Source organism: Panthera uncia, assembly GCF_023721935.1.
Source record: "Panthera uncia isolate 11264 chromosome B2 unlocalized genomic scaffold, Puncia_PCG_1.0 HiC_scaffold_24, whole genome shotgun sequence".
Classification (NCBI taxonomy): domain Eukaryota; kingdom Metazoa; phylum Chordata; class Mammalia; order Carnivora; family Felidae; genus Panthera; species Panthera uncia.
Window position 1 is genome coordinate 109,992,318 of NW_026057580.1, and position 14,347 is coordinate 110,006,664.

A 14,347-nucleotide genomic window follows, 5' to 3' on the forward strand; every position below is an offset into this window, starting at 1 on the left:
AGGGGCCGCGTGTCCCCTGGTCACCTGTGGTCCCTCCCGCAGCTTCATTCACTCACTACCTGCCTCGTGCTTGTAGACATTGGAGCTGTGAGCTCCCTTTTGAAGAGCAAAATGGATAACGGAGTTCTTCTTCCCTCTAACCTGAGGAAGTATAGTTGTTTGGGACAAGGAGGGGTGTCGGGTGATTTGGGAACAGGCTGCCTGAGAGGCCAGGCCTCTAGGAGTGCTGGCGGGGGGGCATTGAAGGCAGGGCAGGGGTCTGCACTGTGGGAGCGGAACATATCCCCTCGTACACGGTGAGGGTCAGAAGGAGCGTTGGAGAAGAAGAAATGAGAAAATACGCTTCCAGGAGAGACAGCCTGCAGGGGGTCTGGACTTTAAAAGGACTGGCTCAGGGGCGCCTGGGTGGCTCAGTCTGTTAAGCGTCTGACCTCAGCTCAGGTCATGATCTCGTAGTTTGTAGGTTTGAGCCCCACGTTGGGTTCTGTGCTGACAGCTCGGAGCCTGGAGCCTGCTTCGGATTCTGTGTCTCTGTCTCTGTCTCTCTCTCTCTCTCTCTCTCTCTCTGCCTCTCCCCTGCTTGCGCTCTGTCTCTTTCTGTCTCTCAAAAATAAATAAAGCATTAAAAAATAAGTAATAAGTAAATATGAGGATGAAGAGTCTTTTTTAATTTGGATTAGTTTACTTTTCCTGGTGACGGGGGCTGTGACACACGTGCTTGTCACCTGTGGTCCAGCAGGGCAAGCGGTCAGTTTTATTCCCTCAGCCTGGCCTTGTGGGCGCGTCCCCACCTCTGAAGTGTGGATTCGACCACATCGCTTCGGGGAGCAGATCCCTGATGTTTTGTTTTCTTTGGTCAGGATTGTTTGCAGAGGTAATGCACGCCACGCACAAAGTCCTCCTCGTTGCTGGTCAGCAAAATGAGAACGCGATGATAGTCAGGCTTAAGGATTCTGTTCGAAGGCTTTGTAAAGCTCTGAGGGTTGAAATATATATATTTGTGTCCGAATTACTCTCCTGCTTTACCAGCATGTGTACTGAGATGAGAGCCACGGGCTGCCTGGTTTACCTCTCCTGATTCTGCCCGCAGCACCCGTATGCAGAGTTTGGCCATGCCTGTGGCCCGCAGGAGGGACATTCGTGTCTTCCTGTGAGCCTGGGTTTTCACGGGGTTTACTTGTCCCAGAGCAGGGAGCAGGCCCATTTCAAGGAGGCCTCTGTAGGCACATGACACAGTACTTGGCCCTTAACAGTGGGCTTGTTGGGCGCCTGGGTGGCTCAGTCTGTTAAGCGTCTGACTTTGGCTCAGGTCATGATCTCATGGTCCATGAGTTCGAACCCCATGTCAGGCTCTGTGCTGACAGCTCAGAGCCTGGAGCCTGCTTCAGATTCTGTGTCTCCCTCTCTCTCTGCCCCTCCCCTGCTCGTGTTCTGTCTCTCTCCCCCTTAAAAATAAATGAACATTAAAAATTTTTTTAATAAATAAATAAACTAACTTAAAAAAAAATCCAGTGGGCTTGTCGTCACCTCTGGGCAGAGGATGTTGTTCACGTCAGCCAGGAACAGATGCAGGGAGTGGAGAGAACACCTTGTCCCTCTCACCCATCATCCGTGTGGGAGCAGGAGGCTTGTGGCCTCCAAGAAATGGGCTGTGGCCATCTGTGGGCCCCTAAGATGTCAGCATCCTAGTCCTTAGTTCCTGTGCCTGTTACCTTGCATGGCAAAAGGGACTTTGCCGACTTGAGTAAGTTAAGGAACTTGTCCTGGGTTACCTGGGTAACTCACAAGGGCCCTTAAAAGAAGGAGGAGGGTAGCAGGAGAGGGAGAGAGAACAAGAAGTAACAGTGGGAGCAGAGCCCCGAGCGATGTAGTCACTGGCTTTGAAGAAGGTGGGCAGGAGCCCAGGAAGGCACACGGCCTCTAGATGCTGGAAAATGCCAGGAAACAGGTTTTCCCCAGAGCTTCTAGGGGAATGAAGTCCTGCCGACACTGATTTTAACCCAGTAAAACCCATTTCAGAGACTTCTGACCTGCACAGGTGTCAACTCATGAATGTGTGTTATTTTGAGCCACTGGGTCTGGTCATTTGTCACCACAGCAGCAGCAGGAGAGTAGTGAATCACCTGCCTCCCGGCCGCCCCTTCTCTGAACCCAGCGGATGGAGGAGGTGGGACCGTGGCCCCCAGTCCTTCTCATAATTAGCTTTAGGTTACTCTCCCCTCCCCCCATCAAAAGCCTAATCAATCAGAAAAGTCCATGTGAATGTTGGGGGGAAATGTAATTGATTACACTGGTTCTTAACCTTTTCAGAGTCACTAAGTCCTTTGAGATTCTGACAAAAACTGTGCCTCCAGCCCCATAAAAATATATACCCAGGGAGCACCTGGGTGGCTCAGTTGGTTGAGTGTCTAACTCTTGATTTCTGCTCAGGTCATGATCTCACAGTTCGTGAGTTTGAGCCCTGCCTTGGGCTCCTCACTGACAGTGTGGAGCCTGCTTGGGATTCTCTCTCTCTCCCTCTCTCTCTGCCCCTGCCCCATGCTTGCTTGCTTGCTCTCTCTCAAAATAAATAAATAAACTTTAAAGAATATATATATGTATGTATGTGTGTGTGTATATATATATATATATATATATATATATATATCCAAATATTTTGCACACAGTTGTAGAGGTTACACAGATCCCCCCAGCGCTATCCTGCAAAGCTGCAGCATCTGCTGGGTTTTCCTCCGTCACCCCAGATTAAGAGTCTGTCTATCACAGTAATTCAGAGGCTGAGTGACTGCTCTCTTAGTAAATCTCCCTAATGGTGTTTGCCAGGCCCTTATTTGAGGATTCATCGAGGTTTTTTCCCCATTCTTTGCATGTGGAAACATTTTTCAGAGAAGGGGTCCAAGGGTCTGCCACTGTAAATGCCAGTGGGTCTGTGGGGCCCTTGTAGGTCATGGGCTCCCTGCTCCCAATGGTCCTTCTGTCTGTCAGTCTGCTGTCTTGTCTTGCTTTCACCCTGGGCCGTGTCTTGTCCTGAGCACCGGTGGCCACTGCTGAAGACCGGGGGCTCTGCTCATGCGGCTCTCCTTGGGATCCCCTGGGCCCAGGCCTGGGGTGCCTGGGGGCACGTGGGTTTTCTGCTCAGCCTCCCCTGTGTTAGCAGGTCCCTGCAGGGAGGAGGGCGCTCACAGGACGAGCCTCCAGTGGCCAATATTTAGGAAGGAAGGTCCCCCTCATCAGGTAACAATGACTCATTCCTGTTTCAGAGCCTGTGGGCAGGGCTGGGCCTGAGGCACCTGCTCCTGGCTTGCACCCCAGCACCTCTGGCCAGCTGGGGACTCTCCTCACCCTCCCCAGGCCCCAGGGAGCTGTGGGCGCTTCCAGAGACCAAGCTTTTTGTGGGAAGGTCTAAATCTCTGCAGCTTGGTGATTCGCTGATCATAAAACCTCCACACACGTTACTTGAGGCCGAGCTATTGTCTCTGCGTTTTCTTTTTCGAGTGGGTGGGGAGCCAGATTGGAGAAGGCTGCAGTGAAGGAACTTCAACAGGAGACCCAGGCTGATGCTGTCTGTGATGTGTTTCTCCCCTAGCTCCGGAAGAGAAGGAGGTCATTAAAGGCCAGTATGGAAAGATCACCGACGCTTACGGCTGCCTGGGGGAGCTCAGGTTAAAATCTGGTAAGTCCCCGATCAGACAGAACAGCAGCTGTCAGAACGTCTGATGCTACACTTCTAGGGAGCCGGGCAGAGCTTCTCTCGTGCTCGTTTGGAAAGACTGCCGGGTTTAGGCATTTCATTTTAGCTGTTAGGATCTTTTAAAACGTTTCTTTATTTCGCTGCGCCTGTTCCTCCACGCTGGGGAGGACGTCAAGGTGGATGCAGCCTGGCGCTCACCTGTCTGTGCCGCTGGAGGAGAAGAATTGTGTGCAAAGGAAGCTCACCTTCATTGTTTGCCCTCCAGGACCCGAGTTTTTCCAAAGTCAGGTCTGTGGGGTCTGCCCAGGGGACTGTTTGTCATTTACAAGGGATCTGTACTCGGGAAGGGGTGGATGCGGGACGTCAGAAGTCCCCTGGACTCGCAGGGTATCTTGAAGAAGAGCCAGGACTGGGCGTGTTGACCAGGCAGAGGAGCCCAGAGCACCTGCCATGGGACGCCGAGGGTGGGGCGTGAGGGAGAGGAAAGGAAAGTACATGTGAAAAATGGGCCATGTCGTCTGATTTGGAAAAGGCAGAGAACTCACAGGGACAAGTGGGCATCTCAGCGTGACACCCTTGGGGCTGAGCTGTCAGCTGGACAGCCTTTCCGTGGGGCCCCTGCATTGTCACCTCTGTGCTCCTGGACCTCATGGGAGCCCTGGTGCTCTTCTGGGTCTGCGGCCACCATTTCCTTTCTCCTCTCTCGGCCCCCTGACTTATGTTGGTCCCACCCAGCGTCTCCAGGGACATGTGGGGCCAAGACGAGAGCACAGGTGACATCCCCGATTCTCAGCGCTGCTTCTCAAAATGAGAATTGGCTGTGAGATGACCACATTCGGGCACATGGCTCTCCCTGAGCCGAGCATGTCACGGCTCCATGCCTCCCCCAGCAGCTGTGCTCAGAGGCTGAGGAGTTTCTAAGCCGTTACTTTTCTGGGTCTTTCTTTCATGGGATGGTTTCTCCCGAACTATGATGATTGCACTGATCATTTTTCAAATAGTGTGTAGGAAAAGCATTCAGCACGTCCACGACAAATGTGTTTATTAAATGTGTGTTTTGTGCCAAGGGCTAGAGATACATGAACTTATTTAATCCTAAAAGTAAGCCAATTTGATGTTGCATCTTTTCCGCTGTTTATAGTAACGGAAGCAGGCTCAGAGGGTTAACGTAATTGCTTAAGGTAAGGAGTGTAGTTAGGGTTCAAACGCAGATCTAACTGCCTCCAGACACTTGCTTTCTCCATGAAATGGGGCTGCCTGCCAGGATTTGTCCCCGCAGTGATTTTTCCAAGGTTACAAAAAATGCCTGTGGTCCTAGCCTCGGTGATGATGATGATGTGGGAATGACGGCTAACCTTCCCTTCTTACCCTGTGGTAGACACCGTTTTAAGTGTTTTCATGTATTAACCTGGTTCTCCCAACACCCTGTGAGGCAGGTGCCATTAATGTCCTGCTTTACAGGCAGAGAAAGAGAAGCCGAGAAAACTTAAGTGCTTTATTTTGTCTGTTCTGTGACAGATTTTTTTTTTTTTTTTACATTGTAGCATCTTGGCTCTTAGGATGTGTTACAGTTGTTGGCATCTTGCAGTTATAATTGGCAGTGTTTTTCTCCTAAATAAATTAATGATCCACTTTGCACCTGACCGAGTCCCAGATTTAGCACAGTGCTGTCGCTCGCCTAAGGTTGGGCAGTCCTCAGGTGGTGACCTGGGTTTTAAGCTTGTGCCTTCTGGTACCTGGGGCTGTTTTCAGCCGCTGGGCTGTTCTGTCTTGAAGCTGGGCAGAAACTGGTCAGCTCCCAGAGAAGTATTTGTCAGAGGGGCCAGGGTGTCTGCAGGGTATCCAGCCCAAGGGTCACAGCAGGATGTCGTGGAACCATCCCAGGGCAGGACTCGGAGAGAGGTGACCAGCTCCAAGAGCTGCAAGACCCTCCTCCCTTCTCACAGCCACCCCCTGCCCTTCCCCTGAGGGGTGAGTGTGCACAGCCCCTGGGGGCCGGGCGAGAGCAGGGCCAAGCCCCTGGCACGGACACCTGTCAAGTCCCCAGCGCCCATTTCTTCTGTCCTCTGAATACTCCCAGCCTCACCTGCCAGAGTCACCCTCCGGGGGGTGGGGGGTTGGTGGTCATGCTGCTAAAGCTGTCTGAGGTGGTGAGGATGCCAGAATTATTTGGCCTGTTTTCGACACGTTCCTGAAAGGGCCCTAGGATATCTGAAGGATGGAAGGATGGGGCCTTATAATCGAGTTTTTCAAATCTCCTTCAGTTCCATGAAGGAGTGCTTGGCTTTAACTTGGTTTTCTTTTCCTGCTGGAAGGCCCCAGCCCAGAACTATAATGTCTTCCTCTCACCTCTTGAGGGTGTTGGGCAGTGCAGAGAGAAATCCCAATTTTTGGTTGCCACAAAGGCAGCCAGCCCCAGTTGGGGACGGGCCTCCCTTTTGACTGTTTTAGGCTGAGGGTCTCTAGACAAAGAAAGACACTTCCCCTCAGGCTTGTGACTTGGGGCAAGTTGTTCAATTTCAGTCTGCCTAAGTGAAAATAGCTTTTTTATGTTAGAAATGAAGAAACATGCACAAAAATTACATAAAAGCTTTATCCCAGGTTCCTAGGTTTTCATGGAGAGCTTAAGTCTCTCCTTCCCTGAAATGCCAGCAGGAAGGGGGTGGAGCCTCCACAGTCAGCCAGAGAGTTGGCTTTCCTGATGCATCTGTAATACAAAGCATAGAAAGTGAGGGTATAGCAGTCAGAAGAATTTATCCCAATGATTACAGGGATTTAACTCCCTTTTAACCTCAGCTCTCACAGCCTCCCTGGCTCATAGCCTCAAGGGTTGAGTACGTTGAGGTCTGTAATGAATTGTGTCCTCTGGAGTTATGTAGTACCCAGCCTACAAGCCAGCCCTTCTCGACTCTCTTTCCAGCTTCACAACAGACTCACCTTCTGGATTTATTAATCTCCCTAGGGCTGTTTTCCCACGTGCAAAATCAGGAAAACTGCCTCATCTCTATATTACGTAATTCAAAAGAGATTTATAGGGGAGAATGAACATAGTCTGTACTGAGTGGGAGGCCTGGCCTGCAGAGGGGTCTCTCTGGGAGAACTAGGTGTGGGGTAAAGGTCAGGTCACTGACTCCCAGTGGGTGGTTAGTCTGCACACAGGCCAGTGTAGGGCTGATTTCTATGGGCAGTCAATGCAACCTGAAAAGTTGCAGGAACAGGAGATTTAAAAGTGTTTAGGTTTTTTTTTTTAATTTTTTTTAATGTTTATTTATTTTCAAGAGAAAGCACAAGCAGAGGAGGGGCAAGAGAGAGGGAGACACAGAATCCAAAGCAGGCTCCAGGTTCTGTGCTGTCAGCTCAGAGCCCGGTGCTGGGCTTGAACCCACAGACTATGAGATCATGACCTGAGCCGAAGCTGGAGGCTTAACGGACTGAGCCACCCAGGCACCCCTGGTAGTCTTTAGTCTTGACATTCAGGGCCTGCAGTATTCTCCAGAAAGTCTTGCAATGGTCTGATGGCCTTCATCAGAGTTAGAATGACTTATTACCTATCTGCAGTGGGGTGCTGGTAAATATTTGACATCCAGCTCTCTGGGGGGAAAGCCCCAATGTGTAGTGTTTGCCAATCTCCACGGTGTAGATAACCCGCCCCTGGCTGATTTCAGGCTGCAGTGCAGAGCTGGGGAAAGATGTGCATGGCTGGCTCCCGTGAGCTGGTGGAAGCTGCCAGCACACTGACATCTGCACCACTTTCGTGTTCTAGAAAGGGAAGGTGAAAGAGATCCTTGAAACTGTGCCATGTGGATACAGGGTATTTAGAATTCTGAGCTTGTCGGCATGGGGGGAGGCCTTGGGGACCCTTTGGCCAAAGCGCCCCACTCCACAGGTGGGAAAGCCCAGAGCTCCTACTTTGTCTGCAGCTTTAAGTGGGAGAGTGTCCTGCACGAGCAGGATAGGTAAGGTGGTCTGTGGGAACCCCGGGCTTGAGACTGGCACGAACCTGGCTAGGGAGTGAGCTCCGAGGCTGAGCAAACAGAGAAATGCCAGCACAGGGGAAGCCAGAGGCCCAGTGGCAAGAACACACCCAGCATTGTCCCTGCACAAATGGCATTGTGTCTGCGCGTGACTCATGGTGACTCCAGCGCCAGCCCTGCCCAGCCAGATGACAATGGCCACAGCTCGATAAGACACGGACCCCGTTACTTCAGGGGCCAGGGGGTTTGGGGCAGCGGTGCCTTGGCATTGGGTCTTGAAGGCAGCCCTCTTGAGGGAAAGAATTTCTAAAATCAACACTGAGGTCTCCACGGTTTTTTGTGTGTGTGGTAAAATATACAGAAGATGAAATTTCCCATTTGGACTAATCTCAAATGTACAGTCCAGTGGCATGAAGGACGCTCACAATGTTGTGCAGCCGTCACCACCATTTGTCTCTAGAACTTTCTTCGTCTTCCCACACGGAAACCCTGCCTCCCCTTAAACAATATATATTGGGGTCATTGCCTTCCATTTCTCCAGCCTGTTTGCTCAGGCTGTAGGAGTTGTCTGGACTGTGAGCCTGCTGCCCTCTGGAGGGGTGTGTGTGTCCCTGTGTGATCCTTTCTGCCTCGTGTGTCTGTTGGCCTGTGACCTCCCCTGACTGTGGCCAGCAAGCCCTGACCCAGGTGTGCTCTCCCTTTGGCCAGAGCCCTGGAACCAGAGTTCCTTGAGCTGGAAGGGACATAGAGGCCACCTGGTGCATCTGAGGGCCAGAGAGGGTAGGAGACCGGCCAGAGGCCCCACAGGCCAGTGGAGGCTTGCAGACTCGAGAGCCTCATCTTCTGACGCCAAAACAAGTTTGAGTTTTGTCTTTCCCCTGCTGTAAGATTCTTACTGGTTTCAAGCCCCTGAACTCAGCCTCCACTAAGGACTTTTGAGACCCTCCCCCACTCAGGCCTGCCCTGCTTCCTCCCTGGGAGAACACCGATCCTGCCTTACTAAAACAAAGCCTAGATCTTGTGCTCAAAGTGAGCACCCACGGGGACATCTCACACCTGGGGCAGGTGAGCGCCCTCCCCCCCCCCCCCCCCCCCCCCCCCCCCCAATTGTCCCCCCCCGGGGGCACCCCCCCCCCGGGGGCGGGGGGGCCCCCCCCCCCCCCCCCCGCCCCGCCAGCCCCCCTTTTATCCCCTAGAGACAACACCACACTGACAGGCCGGGGGATAGTGACCCCCGGTAGTCTAGCGCTAGGCTCGAACCAGGACCCTTTCCTTGAAACCTATCATGTGTGGCACACACCCAAGGGTGCCAGACAAGATGGGGCCACCACTGAAGAAACAGGAAGCCACGTGCCAGGCTGAGTAGGGCCAGGTGCCCCTCCTGGAGAGGCTGTGGTCTAGTGCGGCTCCTCTGGGGTCACAGAGACTGTCCGACGGGCTTGGTCAGTGCTGAGGAAAACGGTTTCTAGGTCCTCACCTCCTTGGTTTGCCTAAGAACGTCCCTGCGATGAGGGACTGGTTTCTCAGTCTCTCTGCCCCACCCACAGCCACCCTTCTTCTATCTTACCTTCTTCTTCCTCTAGAATCTCACACAGTGTGTTGCTCTGGGAAGTAAATACCTGTGGATGGCTAACAAAGGGAGGGGTCACAATATTGTCAGCACTGTGGAGGAAGTAAGTCACCTCCGTGACTGGGGAACAGTTTGTTTACAAGTCAGGTGACAGCCAGTTGTTTGTTTTCTACAAAATTGAAGGAGAACCTAATTGGGGTATCGGCTGACAGCGTTAATAGTAATTTTCTAGATAGATTTTGCGATTTTTTTTTTTTGGCAGATGACTCAGAAGGACTTTGAAGAATAATTGGGCAACATTTCATCGATCTATCAATGTGAACAAGGTTTCTTAGTGTTCACATATAAAAATGAAAAACAGAACTAGCATTGGTAGAAAATCTAGTTTCATTCCGTTAATAAATAATATTTACCCATGGGTGTATGGACCAGAGGTCCCATCCACCTTCCCAACAAATCTTTATTTTTTATGTTAAATCAGTATTCAGCAGAGCGTTTTGTTTACATTGTTTGACTGATTTTGTACTAAAACATCATTGTAATGATAACTCAGGCCAAAGTGTTTTAAACACTTTCAGCATTAGGATCAAATTACTGCACAGTATGATCAATATGAGACACAGAAGCACAAAACATGTGATATTAGGATGAAATTCTGAGGGGGGGGTGGGAGTGGAATGGGAATTCAGAGGAAAATCCCATCTGTTGAAGAAGAACTTGTTCATGCATTGCTTTAAATAATATATAAGGATGACTGTCAAACCAGAGTCTAGGTCCCACTTAATGGTAAAGAGGCCTACAGAAGGTTTATTCTTACATGTCAATATTTAGCACGTGCCAGAAAAATACATTATTCACAATCATTTAAACTACTGATGAACACTTTCAGTGTCAATTTGGAAATGAGAAAGGGTACCTTAGCGACGCTTAGTGAGACAGTAAGCCATTGTGATCGGAAGCTACCAGACCTTTGGGCTGGATGAACCCATGTTGGACCCATCTTGGGTCCAACACAGACTAGCCGTGCACTTGGGCAGATGGATGATTCAGCTCCCTCTGGGGGGATAGTCCCTCATGTGTGAAATGGCGGCATTGTTGGGCACATTGGCGATCCTTCTGCAAGGATATAGGTAAGAGCAGTGTCTCTGGAACCAGACTTGACCTGAGTAACTTGCCCAGGTGGTATAGCCCGAAAGTGGATTCAAATCCCAGCTCCCCCACTGTGTGACCTTGGGCAGGCTTCTTAACCTCTTTGTGTCTCCATCTCCGTCCCTGTACAACGGGACTAAAAATGGTACCTCCCCCAGGGGGCTGTTGAGAGGGAGCTCATAGAACAGAGTTCATAAGCAGCCACCCTGAGAATCAGCTGTCATTAAAGTGCTTGGTTCCAATCCGCTCCCGCTCCTGGGGTGGTGTCTTTATTCACCTGTGCCTTCTCCCAAGCCCCTCAATCCCAGGACTCAGGAGCTCAGAGTCTCATTTATTTTAAGAGCCTTTTCATGCCTGCTGCAGCCGCCCATCCCAAGCCTCCTCCGGGCCACTGCCCTGCGCAGGAAAAGCCTACTGTCTTCAAAGCAACCTGGGACTCTTGCCAGGGACTTGGTCCGCCCACGCAGAGGCTGTTGAGGAAGTAGTGCTAGAAATCCACTCCACAACTTGGGTGGAAGGACGTAAAGTTTTCCATGCCTCTCCTTGAACCCACTCCCTACAGAGTCCAGTCTCGGGCTCATCGCCTAGACCGCAGGGGCTGCCCTCCGGCCACTCCTCTGACTGTCCTTGAATCCTGCTTTCTCTACGCTGAGCACATCGGAAGATGCAGATGGGATGCCTGGGCCTGGTTGTGGCACAGGCTGCGGGAATATTTGCATTTGTGAGTCTATACTTTGAGGACATCGACCCCACATAAACCTTACCTGTCTTCCAGAAATGACACTTGTCCTGCTTAAGAAACTCAGCCTCCTGATGCCTGTCACTGTCCGTAGCATAACTGCCTAATTCTTAAGTTGCTTTAAAGGAGTTTCCTGATAATCTGCCTGGGGAGGTGGGATATGAGCCAATAGCGTCTCCCTGTTGGTCCTCCCTCCCAGTAGGCGTGGTGACCTAGTTACTGAACGAAGACGTCTTTTATTTTATTTAAATTTTTTTTAACGTTTATTTATTTTTGAGAGAAAGAGAGACAGAGCATGAGTGGGTGAGGGGTAGAGAGGTTGGGAGACACAGAATCCAAAGCAGGCTCCAGACTCTGAGCTGTCGGCACAGAACCGGACAAGGGGCTCAAACTCGTGAACTGCAAAATTGTGACCTGAGCCGAAGTTGGACGCTTAACTGGCTGAGCCACCCTGGTGCCCCTATTTTATTTTATTTTTTGATGTTTGTTTATTTTTGAGAGAGAGAGAGTGCTAGGAGGGTGAGGCGGAGAGAGAGGGAGGTGGAGGGTCCAAAGCAGGCTCTGTGCTGAGAGCAGAGCCCGGTGTGGGGCTCAAACTCAGGAGCCATGAGATCACAACCTGAGCTGATGTCGGATGCCCAACGGACTGTGACACCCAGGTGCCCTGAATGAAGACATTAAAAAAAACCAACAACAACAACAACCCAGGGGTGCCTGGGTGGCTCAGTCCGTTAAGCATCTGACTTTAGTTCAGGTCATGATCTCACAGTTCATGAGTTCGAGCCCCGCGTCGGGCTCTGTGCTGACAGCTCGGAGCCTGGAGCCTGCTTCGGATTCTGTGTCTTCCCCTCTCTCTACCTCTCCCCCACTTGTGCTCTATCTCTCTCTTAAAAATAAATACACATTAAACAAAAATATAAAAACAAAAAAACACCCAGATGTGTCCTGGCCCCAAGTAGCCCCCTTCTTCCTATCAAGTGTGAGGAGGGGGTGGGGGGAAATAGATGGTGAGCAGTGGGTCCTAAGGGGCTTTTATCAGAGTGTCCAGAGATCTAAACCGCTGGCCACCATGGCTGCAGATAATGACCACTGACCATGTGGAGGAGATCTTACTGGAAACAGGTCCTTTAAGCATCAGTGGGGTTGGGAAGAATATCTTTTGGACCAGAACCACGCCAGCCCCTGAAGGCCAGTTGGTCACCTGAGTTATCTCTGGGGCCCTCTCCTGAAATAAAGCAGGGGCGCCCTCCCTGATGTCCCCAGAGTAGAGCATTGCCACGCACCCCTGACCCACACAGCAGGTATCTGTCGGAACCTTTGTGTGCCCGCTATACACTGGGGGGTACAGAACAGAAAGCAGCCGCAGATGGTTTGGTGGGGTCCCCGGAGGAGGGTGTCTCATTCTCCTGGCAGCTAGGTTGGCAGTGGCCTGGGTAATACTTCACGGGGATTGGGAAAGGCTTGAGCTGCTCTCGGCTTATTTAGGAAGCATTCATCAAAGACTTACCATGTGCAGTGCCCAGATGTCATAATGAAACAGAGTCCTGTCCCTAAGAAACCCCCAATCTCCTGGGGACACAGATGGGATGGAGGTTGTTAGTTTTGCATACATGAGGGCTAACAGGGATGCTGTTGGCATGTAGAAGGGGCATGTAACAATGTCTCTGGGGAGCAGGGAAGGCTCCAGAAGGGTGGAGAGGAATTCTAGGAAAGAGGGGCTGAGCTAGGGTGGTCCTGGTGAACACTGGGAAGGCTCATGGCTGTTCTGGAGGGCGGAGGCGGGCAAGGTGGGTGGGGAAGGCCGTGATGGGCAGGCGGTGGTGGGGTATCCCAGGCAGAGGCAGCGGCCTGAGCAAAGGCCCGTGTGTATGAGGGCATATGGTGCATTTGAGGAACCACAGAGGACAGCCCCAGGGAGCTGCTGGACCCTAGGTGTCCGTATGTGGGGAGGGATGGGGGTGGTCGGCCTGCGAGGAGCTCCCATTTCAGTCCTGGGGGAGGTGGGGGAGGTGGGGGGGTTGAAGCAGAGAGGTAGGTCCTCCATCAGGCAGCTTTGAGAGGCGACTCTAGTGACTGAGCTTGCAGGACTGACCACACCTGGAGACCCTGAGCCAGGTGGCGCCTGAGGATTTGGGGAGGGGGCAGAATTGGGGAGAGACTGTGGGGCTGGGAAGGCCCCTGGCCAGTAACCCTCAGGCTGGCGGGCAGCAGAATGGCCTGGGCGCTTGTTAAAGCTCAGGTGGCTGTCCCCTCGCCCGGCTGTCTGGAGGGCCTGAGAATTCACATTTCCAGCAGGCTTCCAGGTGGTGGTGCTGCTGCTGGTCGGGGGCCAGCCTCCGAGCATCAGGCACCGGGCTTCAGGCTCAGGTGATGGAGATTCCTGATACGGTCATGTGGTTCCAGCGGAAACGTGGGCCGTGAGCTGCTCCTCTGCCTGCTGACTGTGGTCCTGAGCCTTCTTGTCTGTTTCCCTTCCAGGTGGTGCTTCCCTGAGCTTCCTGGTTTTGGTGACAGGCTGCACGTCCCTGGGCAGAATTCCAGAGGCTGAAATCTACAAAATCACTGCCACCGAATTTTACCCTCTCCAGGAGGAGGCCAAGGAGGAGGACCGCCTCACAGCCTTGAGGAAAATCCTCAACTCAGGGTTCTTCTACTTCTCCTGGCCCAATGATGGGTCTAGCTTTGACCTCACCGTCCGGGCACAGAAGCAGGACCATGACAGCTACGAGTGGGGGAGCTCCTTCTTTTGGTGAGGGCCCTGGGTCGTCTTCTGCCCCCCTCTTCCCCCCCGGGACACATGGATGGTGGGCTCTGATTGAAACCTGTGTCCTTGTTCTCTGCTTTACATCGTCCCCAGGATCCTGGGGTACCTCTGCGAGCCCAGTCTCAGCGCAGTGAGAAGAACGCTAACACCCTCATCCCTCCCCCCTCCCCCCCGGGGTCAGGGAAGGTGTTCAAAGTGGTCTAATGTAGATTTAGGAAAGAAACTCTCTGTAAGTCAAGACCATAAGAGCCCACATCCATCCTGTGCTTCCTAAGTGCCAGGCTGTGGTCAGTGCTCCTGCGGTCCTCTCAGTGATCCTGGTTACCCTCTGGCACACACATTTACCACCGATGCTTATAAGGTGCTCACATTCCAGGCTGTTTAAGTTCTCTCCTGGTAGGCAGTAACTTAGAATCCTCATAGTAACTTATGAGGCGGGGGGGGGGGGGGGGGGGGGGGG

At 52.1% G+C, this 14,347-nt stretch overlaps 1 protein-coding gene across 2 annotated transcripts in view; it reads left to right on the top strand.

The window, feature by feature from the left end:
* The window catches only part of SYNJ2 (synaptojanin 2), a 104,574-nt gene that overhangs the window by 22,966 nt on the left and 67,261 nt on the right, over positions 1–14,347 (top strand). For both annotated transcript variants that reach the window (XM_049653119.1, XM_049653120.1), the window contains exons 2-3: positions 3,587–3,673; positions 13,602–13,872. In XM_049653119.1, the coding sequence (XP_049509076.1) occupies positions 3,587–3,673; positions 13,602–13,872 (358 nt within the window). The remainder of the gene's footprint in view (positions 1–3,586; positions 3,674–13,601; positions 13,873–14,347) is intronic.